This window comes from Rissa tridactyla, chromosome Z (assembly GCF_028500815.1).
Source record: "Rissa tridactyla isolate bRisTri1 chromosome Z, bRisTri1.patW.cur.20221130, whole genome shotgun sequence".
NCBI classification, from domain to species: Eukaryota; Metazoa; Chordata; class Aves; order Charadriiformes; family Laridae; genus Rissa; species Rissa tridactyla.
In genome coordinates, this window is record NC_071497.1 from 61,915,697 (window position 1) to 61,936,284 (window position 20,588).

The 20,588-nt window shown below is 37.8% G+C and overlaps 1 protein-coding gene across 4 annotated transcripts in view; it reads left to right on the plus strand.

Annotated features, from left to right (window-relative positions):
* JMY (junction mediating and regulatory protein, p53 cofactor) overlaps nucleotides 1-20,588 on the plus strand; it is a 74,326-nt gene that overhangs the window by 21,494 nt on the left and 32,244 nt on the right. For all 4 annotated transcript variants that reach the window (XR_008463795.1, XM_054185500.1, XM_054185501.1 and 1 more), the window contains exons 3-4: nucleotides 14,825-14,975; nucleotides 17,196-17,365. Coding sequence is in view for 3 of the 4 variants with exons in the window: in XM_054185500.1 (XP_054041475.1) it covers nucleotides 14,825-14,975; nucleotides 17,196-17,365 (321 nt within the window). In the remaining variant the exon portion in view is untranslated. The remainder of the gene's footprint in view (nucleotides 1-14,824; nucleotides 14,976-17,195; nucleotides 17,366-20,588) is intronic.

Sequence of the window (20,588 nt, forward strand, 5' to 3'; positions counted from 1 at the left end):
CTCAACCAAAAATAACAAATATCATCTTTATTGCATCTCAGAAGCACTTTTGATAAAATCATTGGTTCCTATGCAGATTATTAAGACTGTAGTCTTCTGATTCATCTAATATATGTGTGGTAACATAGCAGCTAAAATGGGTTTATTTCATTTAATCTGTATTGCAAATGTCAATTTATCTCAGCTTGGCACCTTGTTCAATTAGCCAACATTGTTTTTACTGGTTTCAATTTAAAACTACAATGTTTTTCTCTGGTTTTGACTGTAGAAAGAGAGAGGTAGGCAAGAGGATTTACAATTCAAAAACTATTTTTATTTTGAGCTATTGCTCTGTCCATAAAGTAATGTTTCAGAAAGTTCAGCAATCTGAAACTAACTCAGTGAGATAGTGTGATGACATTTGAACTAAAAGTGCTTTTTTTTTTTTTCCCGCCAAATGATAAATGTTGCTGCATAGAGAATTGGGATGAATATTTTTTTTCAGATGGCTGAAGATTATGAACACTACATTTAATAAGAGGCCTTCTTCAAAGCACGATGAAACAGTTCCCATTTTATTAGAATTTGTAGGAGAAGAAAAGATTATTTTTTTTGTCTTTTGTCAAACAAGAAAAGATAAATATTATATTGAGTAGGGAATGTGATCCAAGAGTTGTGTCTTGTTTTTTTTCTTTTTCCTTTTTTTTTTTAACCTCAATGATCGTTTGAATTGCAGCTTTAAAATACCTCATTTTCTATTTTTTCTGAAAGAACAACCTTGGTAAACTTCAGAGGCGTGTTCTGTGGTTGATTTTTTTTTTTTTTTTTTAGTTGTACATAGTTGCATCGAATGTACGTTAAGTTCTCTTCCTAACTTGGCAATTTTCGAGTTATAAAACTTGGTCATCTGTATTATGTGGTAGAGAAAGATGCCATCTCTTGTTTTTATTTCATTGTTTGAGAGAAAGCAGTACTTGTATCTATGATGACAAAATATATATTACGCTGGGTATCTAGGGTGGAAGAATTGCTTTATAAATAGAACTTGAGCATGAAATGGTTTGTGTTAACTTGCTGAGTATGTTTTTCTGGCAGGCTTAATAATGGAACAAAGATCCTTAGGTTTCTATAAACTCTTATGGCTGGGGTTAGCTCCATTTGCATGGAGTATTTCTAGAATGGAAGTATTTCTGATGCCTCGGTGAAATGGGAGCTGTGAACATATAATACTGTTTACATATGAAGGGTGACAAGGAGGAAGATAAAGTTTGGATGTAGGGCAGGGTAAGGAAGGTATAACCTGCAGAATGTGTTATTAAAATGAAAAAATCAGTTACAAGGATAATTAAGCTTGAATACAAATATCAGTATTTAGTCAAAATTGCATATGCCTTCTGTAATTATTTTATTTGATGCTTTTAGAAGTTTTCTGTATTAGGTATCTGTTTTTGATTTGTTGGGAAGTTGTTTTAGTTTTGCTTGTTTTTTTTTTTTTTAAAGAATTTGGGGTTTTTAATAGATATTTTAATCAGTTTCACTTTGTCAGTTTTCAGAATGAATTTAGGAGGAAATTAAGTGTGTTTATTGTCGTCTTTTTGGAGCAAAATTGGAAAGATTGGAAGATACATCATCTGGGTGTTAAATTTCTGATGTTGTGAAACTTTTAGCAAAAGCAAAGCCTACAGGAGGGAAGGCAGAAACAAACACAAAATTGTGTCTGCTTGGTGGAGGCTTATTAAAGTAGGATAGCTGTATTCTCTGCAGATTCTTCAGGCAAAAAAACAACACCAAGACAACCCAAAACAAAGGTTCATAGCAAAGCTTGAAAATGCAGATTAGTGTTGTCCATGATAGAAGTGGGGGGTTTGTTTGGTTGGTTGAGTTTTTATGGTTTTTAGCTTTATATCATGCTAGTTTTTCAGTTGTATTTTTCCTCATCTAGTGCCCCATTAGAGGATGGATTGTTCAGCATGGTGGAGGACTAGAAAGATACCTGTGCTCTGGTGCCTTTGATTTCAGATAGCTAAATGTTAATTTTGTCAGATCCCCATATATAGTGCAGTTGTCTTCTGAAAGTACGGACCAGTTAGCGTTGATATTTGGCTATAGAACTTAGTGACAGGTTCATGTGATGAAGCTCTAAGCCTTTTAAGACCAAGATATAAAACGTTCTTTGATACAGGGTACCAAATCTGGTTATTTAAAAACAAAATAAAAAGAATTCAAAAGAATAAGTTCATGGTTATAACCCAATAACCCCAAGTCTTTTATGTATGTACAGTTGTGTTCACCAGTCTTCACAGAGAGGAGTCTACCTTGCTACTTTGAATTGTTGTGGTCTTATAGCTGTGGACAGTACTTCACAGTCATGTGGAGTAGGTGCTGTTTCATCAAACCCCAGGTGAAATCACTGGGAGGCTTTCTTTTTCATGCATTTTTTTTTCACTTTTTTAATGTGCTTGGGGTTAGACAAAAGATAAAATGTAAGATAAATTGTTTCATAACCTACATGCAGATGCCAGCAAAACTGACATGAGCATTCTTGAAGGTCTGAGTTGGACTGGATTGTTGCTTAACTGAGAACTGATAGTATCTTGATACAGGCGAGAGTCTACAGTCATCATTACCTCTCAATTCATCTCCAGGAAATGAGAACATAAAATGTAATTATGTATTTAAAAGCACTGTTAGTTTCATTGCATACATATTCATTATTTTCACAGACATGTTAATTCACTTAAACGTAAGGGGAGATTTTAAGGTCTAATGTTGAAGTCTATCACTGGAAATAAGAGATTAGAACAGCATGTATGTTGGTAATTCATCAGATTCAGGGTTTTTTAAATTGTAGAATGCTTTATTAGTCTATGTTGTGCCTCCCTTTCAAGCTCCTTTAAGCAGGTACTCATATAGTTGAAAATATAACTCTGTCTCAACCAAACGCAGATTTATTTGTTGGTTTAATACTTCATGGTGAATTGCAGTAGTGAACCTTATAACTAACTTGACTTTGATTTGTGTAAAATGAAATACTTAAAAATAAATTATGTTGCGTTGAACATTTTAACTTTTGGTTTAAAAAAAAGTATTTTCACAAAGTACAAAACAGGTTCAAAGAAGGTAAGTTTAATGATGAGGATAGCAAAATAGAACTACTTAAATACTTAGAATACTTTAAGAAAAAAAATCTCACAGTCAATTGAAGATATTTTGGGGAAGGGTGTGTATATCACAGAATCATAGAATGGTTTGGGTTAGAAGGGACCTTAGAGATCATCTAGTTCCACCCCCCCTGCCGTGGGCAGGGACACCTCCCACTAGACCAGGCTGCTCAAAGCCCCATCCAGCCTGGCCTTGAACACTTCCAGGGATGGGGCATCCACAGCTTCCCTGGGCAACCTGTCCCAGTGCCTCACCACCCTCACAGTGAAGAATTTCTTCCTAATATCCAATCTAAATTTGCCCTTTTTCAGTTTAAAACTGTTACTCCTTGTCCTATTGCTTCACTCCCTGATAAAGAGTCCCTCCCTATCTTTCCTGTAGGCCCCCTTTAGGTACTGTAAGGCTGCTATAAGTCTCCCCAGAGCCTCCTCTTCTCCAGGCTGAACAACCCCAACTCTGTCAGCCTGTCCTCATAGCAGAGGTGCTCCAGCCCTCTGATCATCTTCGTGGCCCTCTGTCAGACCCATTTCAACAGGTCCATGTCCTTCTTGTGCTGAGGACTCCAGAGCTGGACGCAGCACTCCAGGTGGGGTCTCACCAGAGCAGAGTAGAGGGGGAGAATCCCCTCCCTCGACCTGCTGGCCATACTTCTTTTGATGCAGCCCAGGATGCGGTTGTCTTTCTGAGCTGCAAGCTTACATTGCTGGCTCATGTTGAGTTTCTCATTCACTAGCACTCCCAAGTCCTTCTCCTCAGGGCTGCTCCCAAGCCATTCTCCGCCCAACCTGTGTTTGTGCCTGGGATTGCCATGACCCAGGTGCAGGACCTTGCACTTGGCCTGGTTGGACTTTGAGGTTCGCAGGGGCCAATCTGTCAAGCCTGTCAAGATCCCTCTGGATGGCATCCCTTCCCTCCAGTGTGTCAGCCACACCACACAGCTTGCTGTCATCAGCGAACTTGCTGAGGGTGCACTCAATCCCACTGTCCATGTCTTCGAGAAAGATGTTAAACAGCACTGGTCCCAGTACTGACCCGTGAGGAATGCCACTTGTCACTGCTTTCCACTTGGACATTGAGCCATTGACCTCAAATCCATGCCTTTCCAATTTATAGACCAGGATATCATGCGGGACAGTGTCATATGCTTTGTGTAAGTCCAGGTAGATGACATCGGTTGCTCTCCCCTTAGCTACCAAAGCTGTGGCAACATCGTAGAAGGCTACCAGATTTGTCAGGCATGACTTGCCCTTGGTGAAGCCATGTTGGCTGTCACCAGTCACCTCCTTATTTTCTACGTGCCTTAGCAGAGATTCCATGATCTTGCTGGGCACAGAGGTGAAACTGACCGGTCTGTAGTTCCCTGGGTCTTCCTCTTTTCCGTTTTTGAAAATGGGGGTTATGTTTCCGCTTTTCCAGTCAGCAGGAACTTCACCAGACTGCCACGACTTTTCAAATATAATGGAAAGCAGCTTAACAACTTCAACCGCCAGTTCCCTCAGGACCCATGGATGAGTTTTATCAGGTCCCATGGACTTGTGTACCTTCAGGTTCCTCAGATGGTCTTGAACCTGATCTTCCCCTGCAGTGGATGGTTCTTCATTCTCATAGCCCCTGTTTTTGCCTTGTGCAACTTGGCTGGTGTGGTTGGAGCCATTGCCGGTGAAGACCAAGGTGAAAAAGTCATTCAGTACCTCAGCCTTTTCCATATCCTGAGTGACCAGGTTTCCTGTTTCCTTCCAGAGAGGGCCCACATCTTCCTTAGAAGTTTTCCGTGTTATCCTTGATGTCCCTAGCCAGATTTAATTCTATCTGGCCTTAATATCAATGCTTCATGCTATTAATTTGTGGTGTTGTTCCCATGTATCAAATGGGTGAGTTCTGTATTACTAAATCTATGTTTTTGTTATTGGCTCTTAAATAACTGATGTCTTAGTGAGCTGGTGTTTGAACTGTGCATTATTTTTTTTTTTTTTGTCTCGTAATATTTTTGAGTGCATGGTGGTCTTGCAGTGAAAAACATGAATATAAAGCTACACAAGCCACATTGGAGGACACTAAAGCAGCACTGATTAAAATGTATAATTACTTGGATGGCAATCAACTCAATTTCATTCTTCTTAGTTTGCGAACCACACCCTCCAGTAGTTACAGAATAGTGACTTGCTGCCAACAAGTTGATGAAAAATGTCTGATAAAAACAGCAGTACTTGGTGAAGGGACTGAAACACTTCAAAGAATTTTTAAGTCCCTTTTAGTATATATGTAGTTGAAGATAAATCCTCACATAACCAGAAATCATAGCCAAATAAACTTGGGTTTTAAAAAACCTGTAGAGTAGGGAAGAAACAGTAATCTAAGTTTAGGCAAAATGGCTGGATTTGCAAATGAGGTTGTACACTTTGTTGAAAATACGGCTTTCTTGTTTGAGAAACTGGTGTAATATGCTGAATTACGCTGTGATAGTCTTTATAGTCTCTAAGTCTATTTCAGAAGGGTTGTATGCCAGTTTCTGTTTACATTCTGAACTACAAATCCTCTAGATTTATTATATGAACTCATAGCAAAATATTTTGCTGACTTAAAATCAGGGTTTTATGGGCTTTCTGAAAAAATAATGCTCTGAACAGGTGATCTGATGGAAGGCAAGCTGGTGGTCTGAATAAGTGAGAAAACTGAACTCTTAAAAAGAGGTTGCTGACGACAGAACCATGGTGTGTATCTGGTCACTTAAATCTGCTTGTCTGCAAGGTGAACAGAGCACAAAACTTCTCCGGATAGTCAACTGTAGAACTGCTTAGTAAGACTTGTAGAAAAATCTGATTATGTTTGAATGCCAAAAGGTAGGTTTGGGTGTGCTTTTTTAATTTTAATTTTTTTTAAAGTTCCCTTATAAAAGGCTATGCTGGATAATAAAATGGTAGGTGAAATTGTCAATAAAAAGTAATGCCTGTGCAGAAGGATGATGACAACCTCCAAAAGTGTACATGCACATTTGTATGCACTTAATTAACTATTACTCCTGAGGGAAAAGGTATGAGAATTATCTTGAGCAATTTTCTGAAGATAGCTTGCCATTAAGCATTTTGAAAGAGGAAAGAAAGGTTTTGAATTATTACGGACTTTCCCCCCCTCCCCCCCAATGAAACAGAAAACAACATCAAACCTTTGTATATATCCACAGTATACTTGGATCTTAAATCCTGCTGGTTTAGTTTCTCCCTCTCAAAAACATACCGTAGGATCAGAATAGTTACAGGATGGCAGTGAAGATATTAAGGGTATTTCCCTGCAAACAGCCTCAGAGCAGGGACAGAGTAAATGAACCAGATTACTTTAGTTTGGAAAGCATGTGACTGATGTAAGATAAGAAGGAGATCTATAAATCATTGATGATATGGGGGAGAAAATATTGAATTATTTCTTTCAGTCTTTCTCATGCTAAAAAAAAAAAATAGCAGCCCCTCAATGTACTCATGGTGCTTTAAAACAGCCTTCAAATAAAGGAAAAAGAATGAAACTCTTATTAAACGCACCTTACATGCTCTGTGGCAATAATTTCCAAATTTTAACTATGGACAGGAAGTGTATATGCGTTACAGGAAGAGATAGACCGATCAGTGGCTATTAACAATGATTCAGATTAGCCATCGGCTCAGGAAGCCTCTAAGCTGTTTAGTAACAGAGGTTGGGAGTTATCAATGTATCCATACCTTGCGTTTTAATTTTTTTTTTCTCCAAGTGCTATAATAATTCCTTTTGGAGGCAAAGGCCAGGACAGCCTTAGGTCTGACCTAAGATTAGATTATGAGGGGAAGTGGTGTGGAAAGATGCATCATCAGAATGTCCATTCAAAAAGGCACCTTGGTGAAACTCTGGAAGGATGTTAAACATGCAGAAAATACTAAATTGTGTGTCCCTGCAAGGAATAAAGGAGTGAAAGCTGGATGTGTATGATTTTCTATTTTGCAGTGTTGGAGACAGGGAAGGAGGAAGAAAGAAGGAAGATACTTTGATGTAATGTTATGTAGGCTGGGAAGGGGGCTTAAGGTCTTCAAAGGCAGGATAACTAGATCATGAGGGTGTAATTTTGCAAGTCCATGTTTACCTAAATCTGTAGATAGATTGAAATCAAACAGGTGTTTTGTTTTTTTTTTTTCAGTAGTGGTCTGAAAAAAAACAATTTTTATAAGCTTTCATGATATTTGCTGACTTTATACTGGGTCTTGTAGGGCTTTATTTGCAGTTGTTACAGTTATTATCAGTATCCCTATTCATGGGTATTTATATGTGTTTAAGCTGATCTCTTGTCTAATGCTTGTGACATTATTATTTTCCTTTTTTCTATATATAAAAATTGTCAGCTATATTTTGATTAATTCTTCATGTTCGTGCTTAACATTTTGTCTATTTTATATATTAAGGTATTTTTAACTGAAGATTTAAAAATCTGTCCAATCCTTTTGGTCCACAAACAGAATCTATAACATCCAGAAACATTTAAGCCCACTTGCTTTAACAGTTTAGCTCACTTGTTTAAACAAAGTTTTCATATAACTAGTAGACTATGTCTTATTTAAAATATATATATTCTTCTAAAAAGAAAACTTTCTTTTTGAAGGTGAACTTTTTTTTAGAATCAGAGTACAGTCAATGAAGTGGAAATCTAGATAAAGGGTTTGTGCTATACACGTGAATAAATAAGGAAGGCATAACTTAAAATGTACAATTTAGCCTTAATTGTGTCAATTGCCAATATAAAATACTTCAACTTAGCGGATTTAATGCTCCGTTATATACACTCTTATGTGTCCGTGGGGAAAAAAACAGTTGAATAATCACAGTCATTCCTCTTACTCTTGCTATAACCTTAATCTTCTATGATTTTTCTCCTCTGAATACTTCCTAATTTTTCAGCATTCTCCATAGTTTTGAAAAAACATTCCCCACTGCACTTTACAGTACAGTAACTTTATTTACTCTTCTTTCTGTATGTTCCATCACTTTGCTTGCTTTTATCTTAATTCCCTTACAGTCTTTATTGAACTGCATATGTTGTTCGCCTATATCTTGATGAAGATAATCAAAACCTCTGTAGTTTGTATTGCTAATCCCAGGCTCCAGATATTTTAAGGATGCTAGTCCATCCAATCTAAGTTAGTTTGCATGTATTAACACTAATTTGTTTTACTTCAGAAACATATCCATACAGAGTAGAAATGTGTTCTTTTATCTTCCATTACTCTGAAGCAATAGCTGATGGAAATAGATGTTTACATGATGTGTTGAAGTTAAGTTTCTGCTATTTCATCTTCTTCGTGTGTGCTTTCTGACAACCACTTTTGTGAAAGTGTCATAATTTTCTTAGTTTCAAAGCATTATCTGAAGTAAAGCTTGAAAAACATGAAAGTCTTCAAAAGTGAGTTTCATCATCAGGAAAAGGGGAAAAAAAAAATCTTAGCCAATTTTACCATGAGGCTTGGGTTCTTCTCCAAGAGGTTCTTCTCCATGTGTTTTAGGAAGAGTAGCTGGAATAGTCTTTTTGAGAAAGTGATTACTAGGAAAGAAACTGTAAATTTGGCTATGTTGATCCAGTGGTAAGATAAGAGGTTTTTCTGTTAGATCACACTTTCTCCAGAACTTTGAGTCCAAATGAGGAACTTCCAGACCAAAAAGTGAGTTTGAGAAAATGTTAGGGAAATGAAAAGCCTTTTAGGTCAGAAAAAACTTCAACTATATCAGAGTTTCTTAATCTTTAACTAAAATAAATTTTTAACTAAAATAATTTTTGACTGAATCTAAAATAGATACCTATGTTTAAAAGAAGTGTCAATTAGATGACAGTACTTCTTAGTTTTTCTTTCCTCACTCTGTCCATTGCAATTCTTTTGTGCCTTCTCTTAGTCATATCTAGCATGGACAACAGTAATTTAAAAAAAAATTTCTCTGCTTAGTCTAGAAAATGAGCTGTGCTCTTTTATGGACTATAAAACTAAAAGGTGCTGGCATCATAAAGGTGTGAAGTGAGCAAAATGAAGCATAAACCTGTTGTGCATGCATTGCAAATAGTAATGGAATGCAGAAGCACATAAGAGCTTCCATTAATTCCATAATGAGAGTTATTGTCTTGCATCAAGGTGATTAATTATTGAAGACAACATAGCAAACAAAGTCTTCAAAACTCATGAGCCTGTTCATGTTGCTATGTAATGGTCCACATCTGTTTCCCTCTTCCTTTTTAAGTAGGATAGGATAAACAGAAAGAGGGGTCACTTCTACCATGAAGGTGCTGTAGGTAAGAAGGAAAGCTGCCATACATTCTTCATAGGCTGCAGCCTCCAGAGGCAGGTTCCCTGTCTTTCCTCCCCAGCTTTTCTCCCTATCACAGGTGTGGCCTTCCCTTAACTAAACTAACTTTTTTTTTTCTCATGGGCTTACTTTCTATTTCCTATGATAACATACAACTCCAAATAATTTCTATCTTTTATATAAATGTACCCAAATTATATTATTTAAATTGAATATTATGATTTCATATATATTTGCTGTTGTGGCACTTTACCGGTCTGGGATGTAATGCTCAGCCAGCCATTCGGCAAGGGGCGCTGTGTGTATTTTACCACTATGTCTCAGTAGTTCATCTCTGTTTTTAACTGGTGATTGTCTGTCCTGCCCTGAAAGCATGACAAGCATAAATTTCGTTAATAACTGGGAGATTATAATAACTTTCTAGGTAGGTTGCAGTTGAAACCTGATAGTTTTTCTCTCAAGTGATTGGTGCTTGTCAGTATTTACACACACAATATGGCTGTCTGGTTTTTCCACGTTTCCTCAGTCACATGGCCAAAAGTGGCTGTTTACATACCCTCTATATTTTAGTGTGTCACAGTCATTTGGTTTTAATTATAAAGAATGACAGTAATAACCTTTGGAAAGGTTGCTAGCAGTATTTTCTTTTACGCTGGTATTTTCTTTTCATAACTCCATTTTTTTTGCTACACTTCTTAATGGAAAAATTGAATTGGGTGGAATGCACTGGCTGGATGGGGGGAGATTGCTTTTCCCATGGGGAGCACTGGAGCACATTCAGATTAATGGAGGGGTTGTCAGAGGCCACAGGGTGTGTATGTCAGGCGAGCCCAGAGCAGTAAGCTTGGTCAAGAACACAGCAAGCCTGCTGGGAGAAGCAGGGAGCAGCAGACAGCTAGACCCCAGAGACTGCAACTTCCAGGGTACCAAAGGAGTCTTAAAGTTTGCTGCTCAGAAAGTCATTGACCTAAAAGAAACAAAGCTTGGAAGCAAGGGCCTGTCTTCGAGGACAATGTGGACTTTGTTCTGGACTTTTGCTCTTTCTGGAGTCTCCATCTGACAGGTCTGCTTTTCCCAAAATTAGGTCTTCTCATGAAGTGAAATATTAAAGCAACTTGATTGCTTTCCTTCTCCCTTGCATGAGAATATCTCTGGTTGCTCTAGGTAAAAGACTACCTATGTTTGTAATATGCAATGCTAAGTTCCTGGTGTGCTGCTAGGTAGTTAACTTCCCTGAATTTTCTTTGGTTCATGTGACTCCTACTGCCCAATGAATGGTCTGAGATGCCTTCTGCTGGCAGCAAGTGGCCACAGTGTGTTATCCTGAACCTTAACTAGACTGTCTAAAGACTAACGAACATATCTGCGGCTGAGGACTGTTACTCCAGGTATCAGCCCAAGAGACTGGATATTCTGATCCTTTGCAGCTCTTGCTTGTTCTTGAACTTTCTCATTTGGAATTTGTCACCTTGAACTTCAGTTGCCTCTGGCTGGCATAGCTGTTAAATGGTTGTTAGAACAAGCAGTGGACTGTGGTCCAACAGCTTGGGATGTGAAGGGAACAAGCTTTTCAGTTTATGGTTCATCCTCAGCACTTAGCTAGTCACCTTTCTTAAGGAAGCAGCTGTGGTTTTTCACCTGTCAAAGACTGCTTTCCACTGGCACCTAGATTTTGTCTTCACCTGTTGATTGGATGTGTCCTTTGAAACACAGAGAGCCTCCTCCGTTGTTGTAAATTAACCCCAGTGCGTGCCTAAGCCCCAAGCAGCCACTTGCACACTCCCCCGGTGGGATGGGGGAGAGAATCAGAAGGGTGAAAGTGAGGAAACTTGTGGGTTGAGTTAAATACAGTTTAACAGGTAGAGCAAAGCCATGCACACAAGTAAAGCAAAACAAGGAATTCATTCACTGCTTCCCATTGACAGTCAATTGTAGCATACCAGTTGGCTGCCTTTGACTCCAGTTCATACTGAAGTTCCGGTATATCCGGTACTGCAGCACTCAGTGGTGGTGTGACCTCATTCAGGCCGTGATAGTCTACAGTTAATCTCCAGTCTGTGTCAGACTTTTGCACTGGCCATATAGGGCTGTTAAAGGGTGAGCGAGTCTTGCTGATCACTCCTTGGGTCTCCAGCCCATGAATCAGGTTCTGCATGGGAACCAGGGAGTCTCGGTTAGTGTGATACTGTCATCAGTGCACCATGGCAGTGGCAGTTGGCACTTGCTGTTCTTTAACCTTCAGCAGTCCCACCACAGAAGGGTCATCTGAAAGGCCAGGTAAGGTAGACAGCTGTGTAATATCCTCAGTCTCTACAGCTGCTATACCAAAAGCCCATCTATACCATTTCAGGTCTTTGAAATGCCCTTTCTTGAGGTAGTCTATGCCAAGGATACACGGAGCATCTGGGCCAGTCAGAATTGGGTGCTTCTCCCATTTATTCCCAGTTAGGCTCACTTCAGCAGCCAGTACAGTCAGGTCTTGAGACCTGCCTGTCACACCACAAATAGTGACAGATTTTGCCCCTTTATGATTCAATGACAATAAGGTACAGTGTGCATCAGTGTCCACTAGGGCTCTATTGTACCAGGCCATTGAATCCACACAGTCCAATAAACTGGGTTATCCCTTTCCTCCTCCTGGTTGGAGGCAGTTCACCTCTGGTGTTGAGGACACCATCTATGATTAGCAGATGAGCTCCTAAGCAGACCAGAGAACTACTTACCGTGGACTGGAATAGCCATCCTGATGGAAGAATTCTTTCTTCCATCGGCTTTACCTTGCAACTCAAGCACTCATGCTCGTAGGAGCAGAGTAGGGTTTTTATGCCATTTACTCATATCCTCTCATAGCTGCAGAGGCAAAGCCGCAGGAAGTCCCAGAGTGGGTCCTGTTTCTTTTGAATGGGTTTTGAGGAGGGTGTTTTTTCTTAATGACTGAGATGTGGGTCTGTTGAGAGGAAGAGTGGGATTCTTTCCCCTTCTCAGACAGTTTTTCAAGAAGTTCATGAAAAAATTTATCATTTTTTGTGTTTTGCTCGGCTGTTGTCTTAGTTTGCTCAGCCATTTTTTCCACGGCTGTTCCAGTGAGGAGACGAGAGAGGCTATCTTCATACTGGTGTACCCTGTCTGCTCCACCCCAAACCAGGACAGTTAAGCATGCCGCTGTTGCTGCAGCCTTAAGGCATGATGTTGTCCGTGCACCGCATGGCAGGCTTTGCTGACCTGAACCTCCTGCAGGGGCTGGAGAAGGAATCCCTGCAGAGCCTGATGGAGGTTGTGGTGCACCGGGGATATGCTGCAATTGCTTTTAATCATGTCATTGATTCTGTGATTCTATGTTGGTCCGTTCTTGTTCATGCAACTACTTGGGGACCTCCTTCCAGACAGTAGTCACTTCTGGAGTATGCTGCTTGGTGTCTTTTAGATGTGAACGAGTATATGAACATATGCATAAAGGGGAAGTTACGCAACAGTTAACTGTACCGGGTTGAACTGGTCCATCCTCATAAACATTTACAATGTCATCTTCTTCCTTGTTCCCCCAGTTTCTAAAGCTTTACAGGATGGTGACCATCTGCTTATGGCCGCATGTAAATGTGTGTACTTGTATAGGTATTGATGGCTACAGCAAAGGCTTCTTGGGTTTTCTCTCCCTTGCTGTATGAACACCCTCAGTGTGAGTGATGGCATGGCTGAAATACTTGGGATTGCAGTTAATGAAAAGGTGCTTCCTATTTTTGTTACTTGTAAATGCTTGCTTTAGGGAACAAAGATACAATTGCATTATGCTGTCATAAATCTCTTTAGTTTGCACCATGTTTGAATAATGTTTTGGCAGGCAAAGCTTTATGAAGAAATGCTATTTTGAGGCTTCTTACTCTCTTAGAAATGATGCCTAATAAGAATGTTACTCACATTATGCAGTGATCCTATGTCAATTCCAGTATCAAATTACCTCATCTTTACCAAGGATTAGAAAAGGAAGACTTTCAACTGTATTGTTTTTTGGTTTTGTTTTTTTTTTTTTTTATCCTGCTTCTCAAAGGAACTTGCTGTTTCAGAGTTCTTCATAAATGGAAAGCATTAACATCACCAGTCATCATTCACGGTTATACACAGTTTGACATTTATTTGGAAACTCTTGTCTGTCCACTCATAAGCATTCCCTGTGGGAATCATGGTACATGTGTGCTCCATCGAATTACATGTTACAACCTGTCTAGTTAAATTATTCACTTATCGTTTGTCCACATCTTTATTTTGCCTATTGCCTTTCTGAGGGTTTTGGAAATACATGAGAGGTAGATTAAAATACCTTATTAAACTACTTTGTACATTTTTCAATAAATGAACAATTACTTAGACAACATCTATGTATTTTTACTTGGAAAAAATCATCTCTCTAAGAGATGGGATAAGTTGATATGTGGAGATAGATCCTGAACAGTCACTTAAAAACCTGTTGTTTGCAGTTCAACTACAGAGTGGAATGGCTCTTTGAGACCAGATTGAAGCTTTATGAAATCAAGAATAATACTTGAAGCATTAGAAATTCAGGTTAAAATTTCTGGGGACAAATAAGATTATGAGCACTTTTTTGTTTGGGGGTTTTTGTCTATATTAGTGAGGTGTCGTCTTGGCTGATGTAAATGAAAAATATTCAAAATTAAGGCTTTGCTGTTGCGGGAGCAGGCTTAAATATTTAATTACTTAACTATGTAGTCTGTTGTCTGTAGGGAGACTACTTAATAACTTTTAAAAAAGCATGTAAAAAATTCTGGTTTGGAGACAGAAAGCTGTATTTTTATTAATTTTAAAAGAAATGCCAAATCTTTTACTGGCTTCAGATTATTGTCACTTCAAAATAAAATTGAATTCATATTGGCAATGAAAAGATATTTGAACTCCCAGTCACTAGGAAAGTATGTTTTTAAGTCCTCTATGACAAAGAAAAACTAAAAATATTGATGATTACTTACCAGTACCCGAACACATATGCTGTTTCCAGCTTCATTCTGACTCAAGACCATTAATTTACTTCAGAATGAAATATTCCAGGCTGGAAGAAACCTTGATGAAGCATACGTGTTATCTGAAGGCAATAAGATATTTAAGAACAAGATAGTGACAAATCAAATTTACATTTGATTTTTTTGTGCTTCCAGTAAGAATAGTAATGAAACCGTGGATATACTTTTCCAACAGAAAGGAGCACTTCAGAGAGGTTTTCTTCTGTTAAATAAAAGCCATGGTGATTTGCTGGTAGTTGTCTCTCCTTTTTGTTTTTCTTTCTTTCTTAGCCACCCCGAAACTGGCTGCGTTTGACAAAATAACAACAATTAATTGTCTTGTTAATTATGGACTGATTTTTTTTCAGATCTCGATAGAGAATGACTACCTAGGCCCCAGAAGAATTGAGAGTCTGCAAAAAGAAGATGCTGATTGGCAGCGGAAAGCCCATATGGCTGTGCTTTCTATTCAAGATCTTACAGTTAAATACTTTGAAATCACAGCTAAAACACAGAAAGGTAATTATTTTCTACTGTCCTGTCCATCAAATAAAAGATCTTAAAAAGTTTATATAATGTTTACCGTGTTCTGTATTGTATTGTCACTTATTTGTTTTTTATCAGTCCTCCATGAGCTGGAGGATCAAATGCAATTTGTCATTCCCATTTGTTTTTTCTTTGTCTATTTGAATCTTTCACTGATAAGCCTTTTCAGAACATCCTCAGAAGTGAGCAGAATAGAAATTTTAGGTAAAAGTTTCACAGCCTCTTTCTCAATGCGACTGTACTATCTGCAGTGTACATTTGCAAAGGACTTAGGGAGCGTAGAGTCCCTGATGGATTCTGTCACCTGTGCTGGATATGGCAGACCACCATATTAAGTGTTTATTACCTTTCAGTTCATTTCCTGTCTCACCTGCCTTTCAGTAATCTTTTTCATAGCTCTAAGTATTAAGTAACAGCTCAGTTTAACTACTCAGTGAAAGCTGCTGTATTGTTCAGAAATCTTCATGGATACAGCCTTGGCATTTTTACGCTTGAAGAATGTGGCAGTTTTACTGAAGAGCTGGTGCAGTAAAACCAGGTCATACGACTTGCCGTATATATCTGTGCTCTCATCCTTGTACCATTTTAACTTAAATAACCAGTTTATTAGGGCAAACTCACATGAGGATGTGGTTTCATGTCACTTTTAGTTTGAGTGTGGGCTCCTACTGACAGAGTTTATGTCTGACTGTTTACCCTGCCTGACTGTGGGTTCCTGTTTGTTTCTTTGCCTTGGTGATAGTGATTTGTGCAACCAGATGAATGAGCTGTACCACTGGGAGAAAATCTTTTTTAATGGGTAGTTTTCGTGTCATCTTCCTGCATGACTGCTAGATCTGCCTCAAAAGAAGCAGTCGCTGCAAAATGATTCCTTTTGGTGACAACCCAAGTTAAGGGTAACATGAAACTCCACCTTATTTCGAAAAAGTGACTAAACCAGTTCAGGCATGTTGGAATGAATTTAATTAGAGGAAATTTTAAATGTATCATATCAGTTTGGTTCCTTTTCTAGTATGGCAAAAGCAGCAAATAAAATACCCTGTTAGTTGATAAAGAACATATATTTACAGTTACTTTTGTTCACATGCTTTTTTTATGTACAGCAGTCAGGATTGTGGGAAAAACACTGGGAAATTAAATGTCTGGAGACAGTTTACAACCCTAGACTTTTGTTGTGCAGGTTGCTTGCCTGTTTTGTTATGTTTTGGGCTTTTTTTGGCCTCCTGTTGATCACAGGGTGGTCTTATATAGCAAAATGCTAACAGATGGCAGAGGAAAAAGACATGAGAATATAAAGGTATTTTTTACTACCTAACCACAGTATGTAATGTCTTCTGGCACCTGGGGGCTGAACGCTGCCCCTTTGATTGTGTTACTCGCATGGCTTTTGCTTTGCAAAGCTGAGTGTGCAGTATCGTGTGATTGTTCTATGTATTAGGAATAGTGAAAATCTCATGTATGTCGGCCCAGATGTTGTCTGGGGCTCTAGAATAGAAAATCTGAATCAGGCAAGGGACTCCTGCTACTCTGAAGTCTTCCTGAAAAGATTCTCATTTGTCTCTCCATATTAAGCTCAGATTATAATTTGTTTAGTTAATTTGAATTAATTTTGTGAGGCAGCCTGCATTTTGAGTTAAAAGATAGATGTTATTTAAATTTAATTCACTATTCTTATAGAATTGCACTTGAGGTCAAGCTGAAATTTTTGGTTTAAATTGTAATTTTTTTTTTCACTCTGCAGATGTCTTTAAACTGATTACTGCACTATAGAAGTTATTAAGGGAAAATGGAGACATTAGTAGCTAATAATTGGTGCTTTCAGAAATGGGGAAAACTTGGGATGCAGTTTAAGACCACACGGTAGCGTTAATGAGATATTTTTGTTAAATCAAGAATTCTGAACCAGTGGTTCAAGTGTTCATGTACTGTATATTCAGAATGGTCCCTCTGTGGATAATAACAATTGGAATTATAATGAGAAAATGATCAACAAATAGCTAATTGCATATTTACTGAATCCTAAGAGTACTTACATCCTGGATTTGAATGTTAGTACTTCGTAGAGTGACTACTCCCTGCTAAGAGAACTTTGTATGTTTTTGCTTACAAATGTCTGCCTTGTCTCTGCTGTGGAATCACTAGTGGTCTGAAAAGTAGACTGGTAAGCTGTCTGCTTTTTCTTCCCTTCTATAGCTGTGTACGATCGAATGCGAGCAGACCAGAAAAAATTTGGTAAGGCAGCATGGGCAGCAGCAGTGGAACGTATGGAAAAACTTCAGTATGCAGTTTCTAAGGAGACTTTGCAGTTGATGCGTGCTAAAGAAATCTGTTTGGAGCAGAAGAAACATGCGCTGAAAGAGGAGGTAATTTTTCATACTGATACATAGGAAAATAAAACATGCATACAACCCCCAAACCTTAAAGAGTGTTGATGTGCTTTAAAAAAAAAACAAACCAAAACACAAAAACCTCCCAGACTTGAAAGTCGTTATTTTTCAGCTTTTAGTAATAAACGTCTATATTTAAACTTTTACTACACTCTACCATGTTAGACAAATGGAGTTGCAATGTATGTGTCGTGGTTTTTTCTGCCACTTACTTATGTTTTTCGTTCACTTTTTCCTGGTTAGTCAACCAAGAAGACAGTTTTTACTGTTAATGTTTACAGCTATCCAATGAGATGAATAAAATGAAGAGAAGGGGTAGGACAGAAGCCTGCTGCTATGTAATCTCCACACTTGACCTCTCAGAGGTGTGACCACTTTTTCAGAATAGTTCTGACATTCCAGATGAAAGGTATCTGAACATTAGTAAATATATGAATGACTAGCCTGTTTTACTGCACAGTTTTTATCTGTGCTTATTCTGTTAAGACAGTTGTCCAGAGGGGGTTGTGGTAGCTACAGCTTTCCTGAGGAAGAGTGCATGCATTAAACTCTTTAAATGTCTTAGCAGAAATGTCCCACTTTTATTTGGTTTTATGACACTTTCTCAAAAGCAAAAATGCTATAAATCCTCTTTTAAATTTTTTTGTCATATGGGTATTCAGTACGAAGAACTTTCTGTCATACTGATGTTAATTTACATTCTATCCAATTGGTTGCTTGTTTTTAGAGCACTTTTGAAATGTTTCAGGAAAATTTGACTAAAGCTGTTATGAAAAGGTTATCCAGAGAACTCACGACTTGAACACTGTATAGATTGGTACGTTTGTAAGCCTGATAGACCATGTGCCTATTTTAGGAGCTTCTGTGCAAGACAGCTTGATCTGCAAGGAAGAGCGTGTACATGCAAGACCCAGAGCACAAAAATAAAGTTTGCTCCATTTCAACACTCTTTATATTTAGAAAACCAAGAGTTGTCTGGAAATGTGGGTTTATCAGGCTATTGCAATCCTTAGCTAAGAGTTGATGAGAGAATCCAGCAGTACTAATTGGAAATATTATATTGAATATGCTCACATATTTAGAGCAGCCACGCATCATCTCTTCCCTAGCACATCTTATTTTTCTCGCACTGGAGACCTTCCATGAATTTTGTTGAATGAGATCTCAATCTGGTAAATGAGTTTTGATGTGCAAAAGCGTTAGGGGCTGCATAGGAAAAGGAGAGATTCGTTGCACTATACAGGGGGTTGAAGGACTCCAAACTCAGAGTTTGGGGCTTTTGGGGAAGGAGAAATGAGGAACATCTGATGGGTGTGCATGGGCTTAGTGCTTTGGGCTGGTGTATTACAAAGTACAGAGAGCTCTGGGTCAAAACATGGTAATGGGGAGGTATGAGAACCAGCTTCCGTTCTGAAATATCTCTTCTTGCTTTGAGAATGTAAAAGCCCTAAGTATGCAAAGTTGGATGTGACAAAAGTGAGTGGGAATCCCATATTTGAAAAGGGTTGCAGTCTTATCATAAGGAAAATATTTGGTGATTACATTAGTTGGTGTATTTGGAAGAGATGACAGTAGAAGAAGAAAACAACAATAAAAAAATGAAAAGGTGATACATTTTCTCCTTTAAGCTTAAGTGAAGACCTTGCTGCTGTGCTTGGATATATAAATTTACTCTCTCTGAGTAGGAAAAGGAGACACGGGGGAAATACTTGTACTTGTTTCTCTTGCTCTTAATTCCCTCTTCTCCAAATCTAAACCAACCTTGCTGATTTGATTTTCAAGAGGGATGGTAAAAATGTCCTTGTTAGTGTAATCTTCATTTAGTTTTAATCAAGCACTTTTTTGTTTCCTAAAATGTGTTCACACTGTAAATATCTAAAAACCTACTACATTTTCCAAATTATGATATGAAAATCACCTGGTTAGGTGCTTAGGCTAGTTATAAATTTCCTGTATTTGACAGCTAAAAATGTTAGGCTACAACTAGCTGTATTACAAAATAATAATAATAAAAAAACTCTACACATTAAGTTACATATTGAGCTTTTTTATTTTCCTGATTTGTACCTCTTAAGTTCCATCTGTTATTCTGAATTTTGTTGGAGGAGAATGATGAAAACTTTCCTCTTGAGGTAGACCAGAGTCTGCTTTTGTGGACTGGTTGCCAAGTCTTGTCCTCGTAACAGTAAACAGAAACATTAAATCAGGGTGAGAATCCTTTGTAATTCTCTAACTATTTAAAATAGTTTGGACAAATGGAACTGAGTGACTGGAGACATAAATTCCAACAAGTCCCATCTTGCATATATATGATTCAGTAACTAGTCTGCTCTATTTTTCCTTTTAGAAGCGTACAGTTCAGTTCTAAAGATACAGTTCAAAAACTATTTTTAATTTACATGATAGATTTTCTGTCACGTCTTCATAAACAAGATCATATTCCAATGAAGTACTGCTTAGGTTTTTAAATATTTTTTTTCATGGTTTCGTAATTCTAAGAGTACTTTCTTTCTTGTACATTGAGCCTGAATCAATGATATTTTTGATTACAGTGACTTTGAGTATTTAAGCATATCTTGCATTCATGACTCATTTTACTTTTGCCTGAGATGGATGCGTTGGCAAAAATTCTATTCAAGAATGCATAAATAGCTATTTCTGGAAAAATAATCATATTTCTGTAAGAAATGGACAGTGGTTTTCATACAGATACAACATTATACTTTTCAGAAAAGTATATTTCACCTTGGTAGCTTTCATTGTATCTTTTGCGAACTTTTTCTTTCTCTGACAACTCTTTGGAAAGGCTAAGTAAGAAGCTAAAATTGTGAAATCTTTGAAGATTTAAACTTATTTGAATTATTATTTTTAATAACAGATTAGGAATGCTTTTGCCTTCTTCACTTTCAGTGTTTAAATTGGCAAACTAAAATTTGTTGTAAAAATGTCGATTTCAGGTGAAGTTATGGGTGCATTCTATACACAGAACTTGGAGTCATAGTTAGGCTTTTAATAATGCAGTGAGACATTATTAGAAAATTTCTCATTAACATGATAACCTACTTTGTACTTAATAGTTAACAAAATCCCACATAAGTTCTTTTGGAATAACATTATTAGAACATAATTTATTTTCATGCCTCTTTTTTTTCCCAGAGTATGACTGGGTAAAGAGTATTAAAGAGGGCAAATCCCAGCA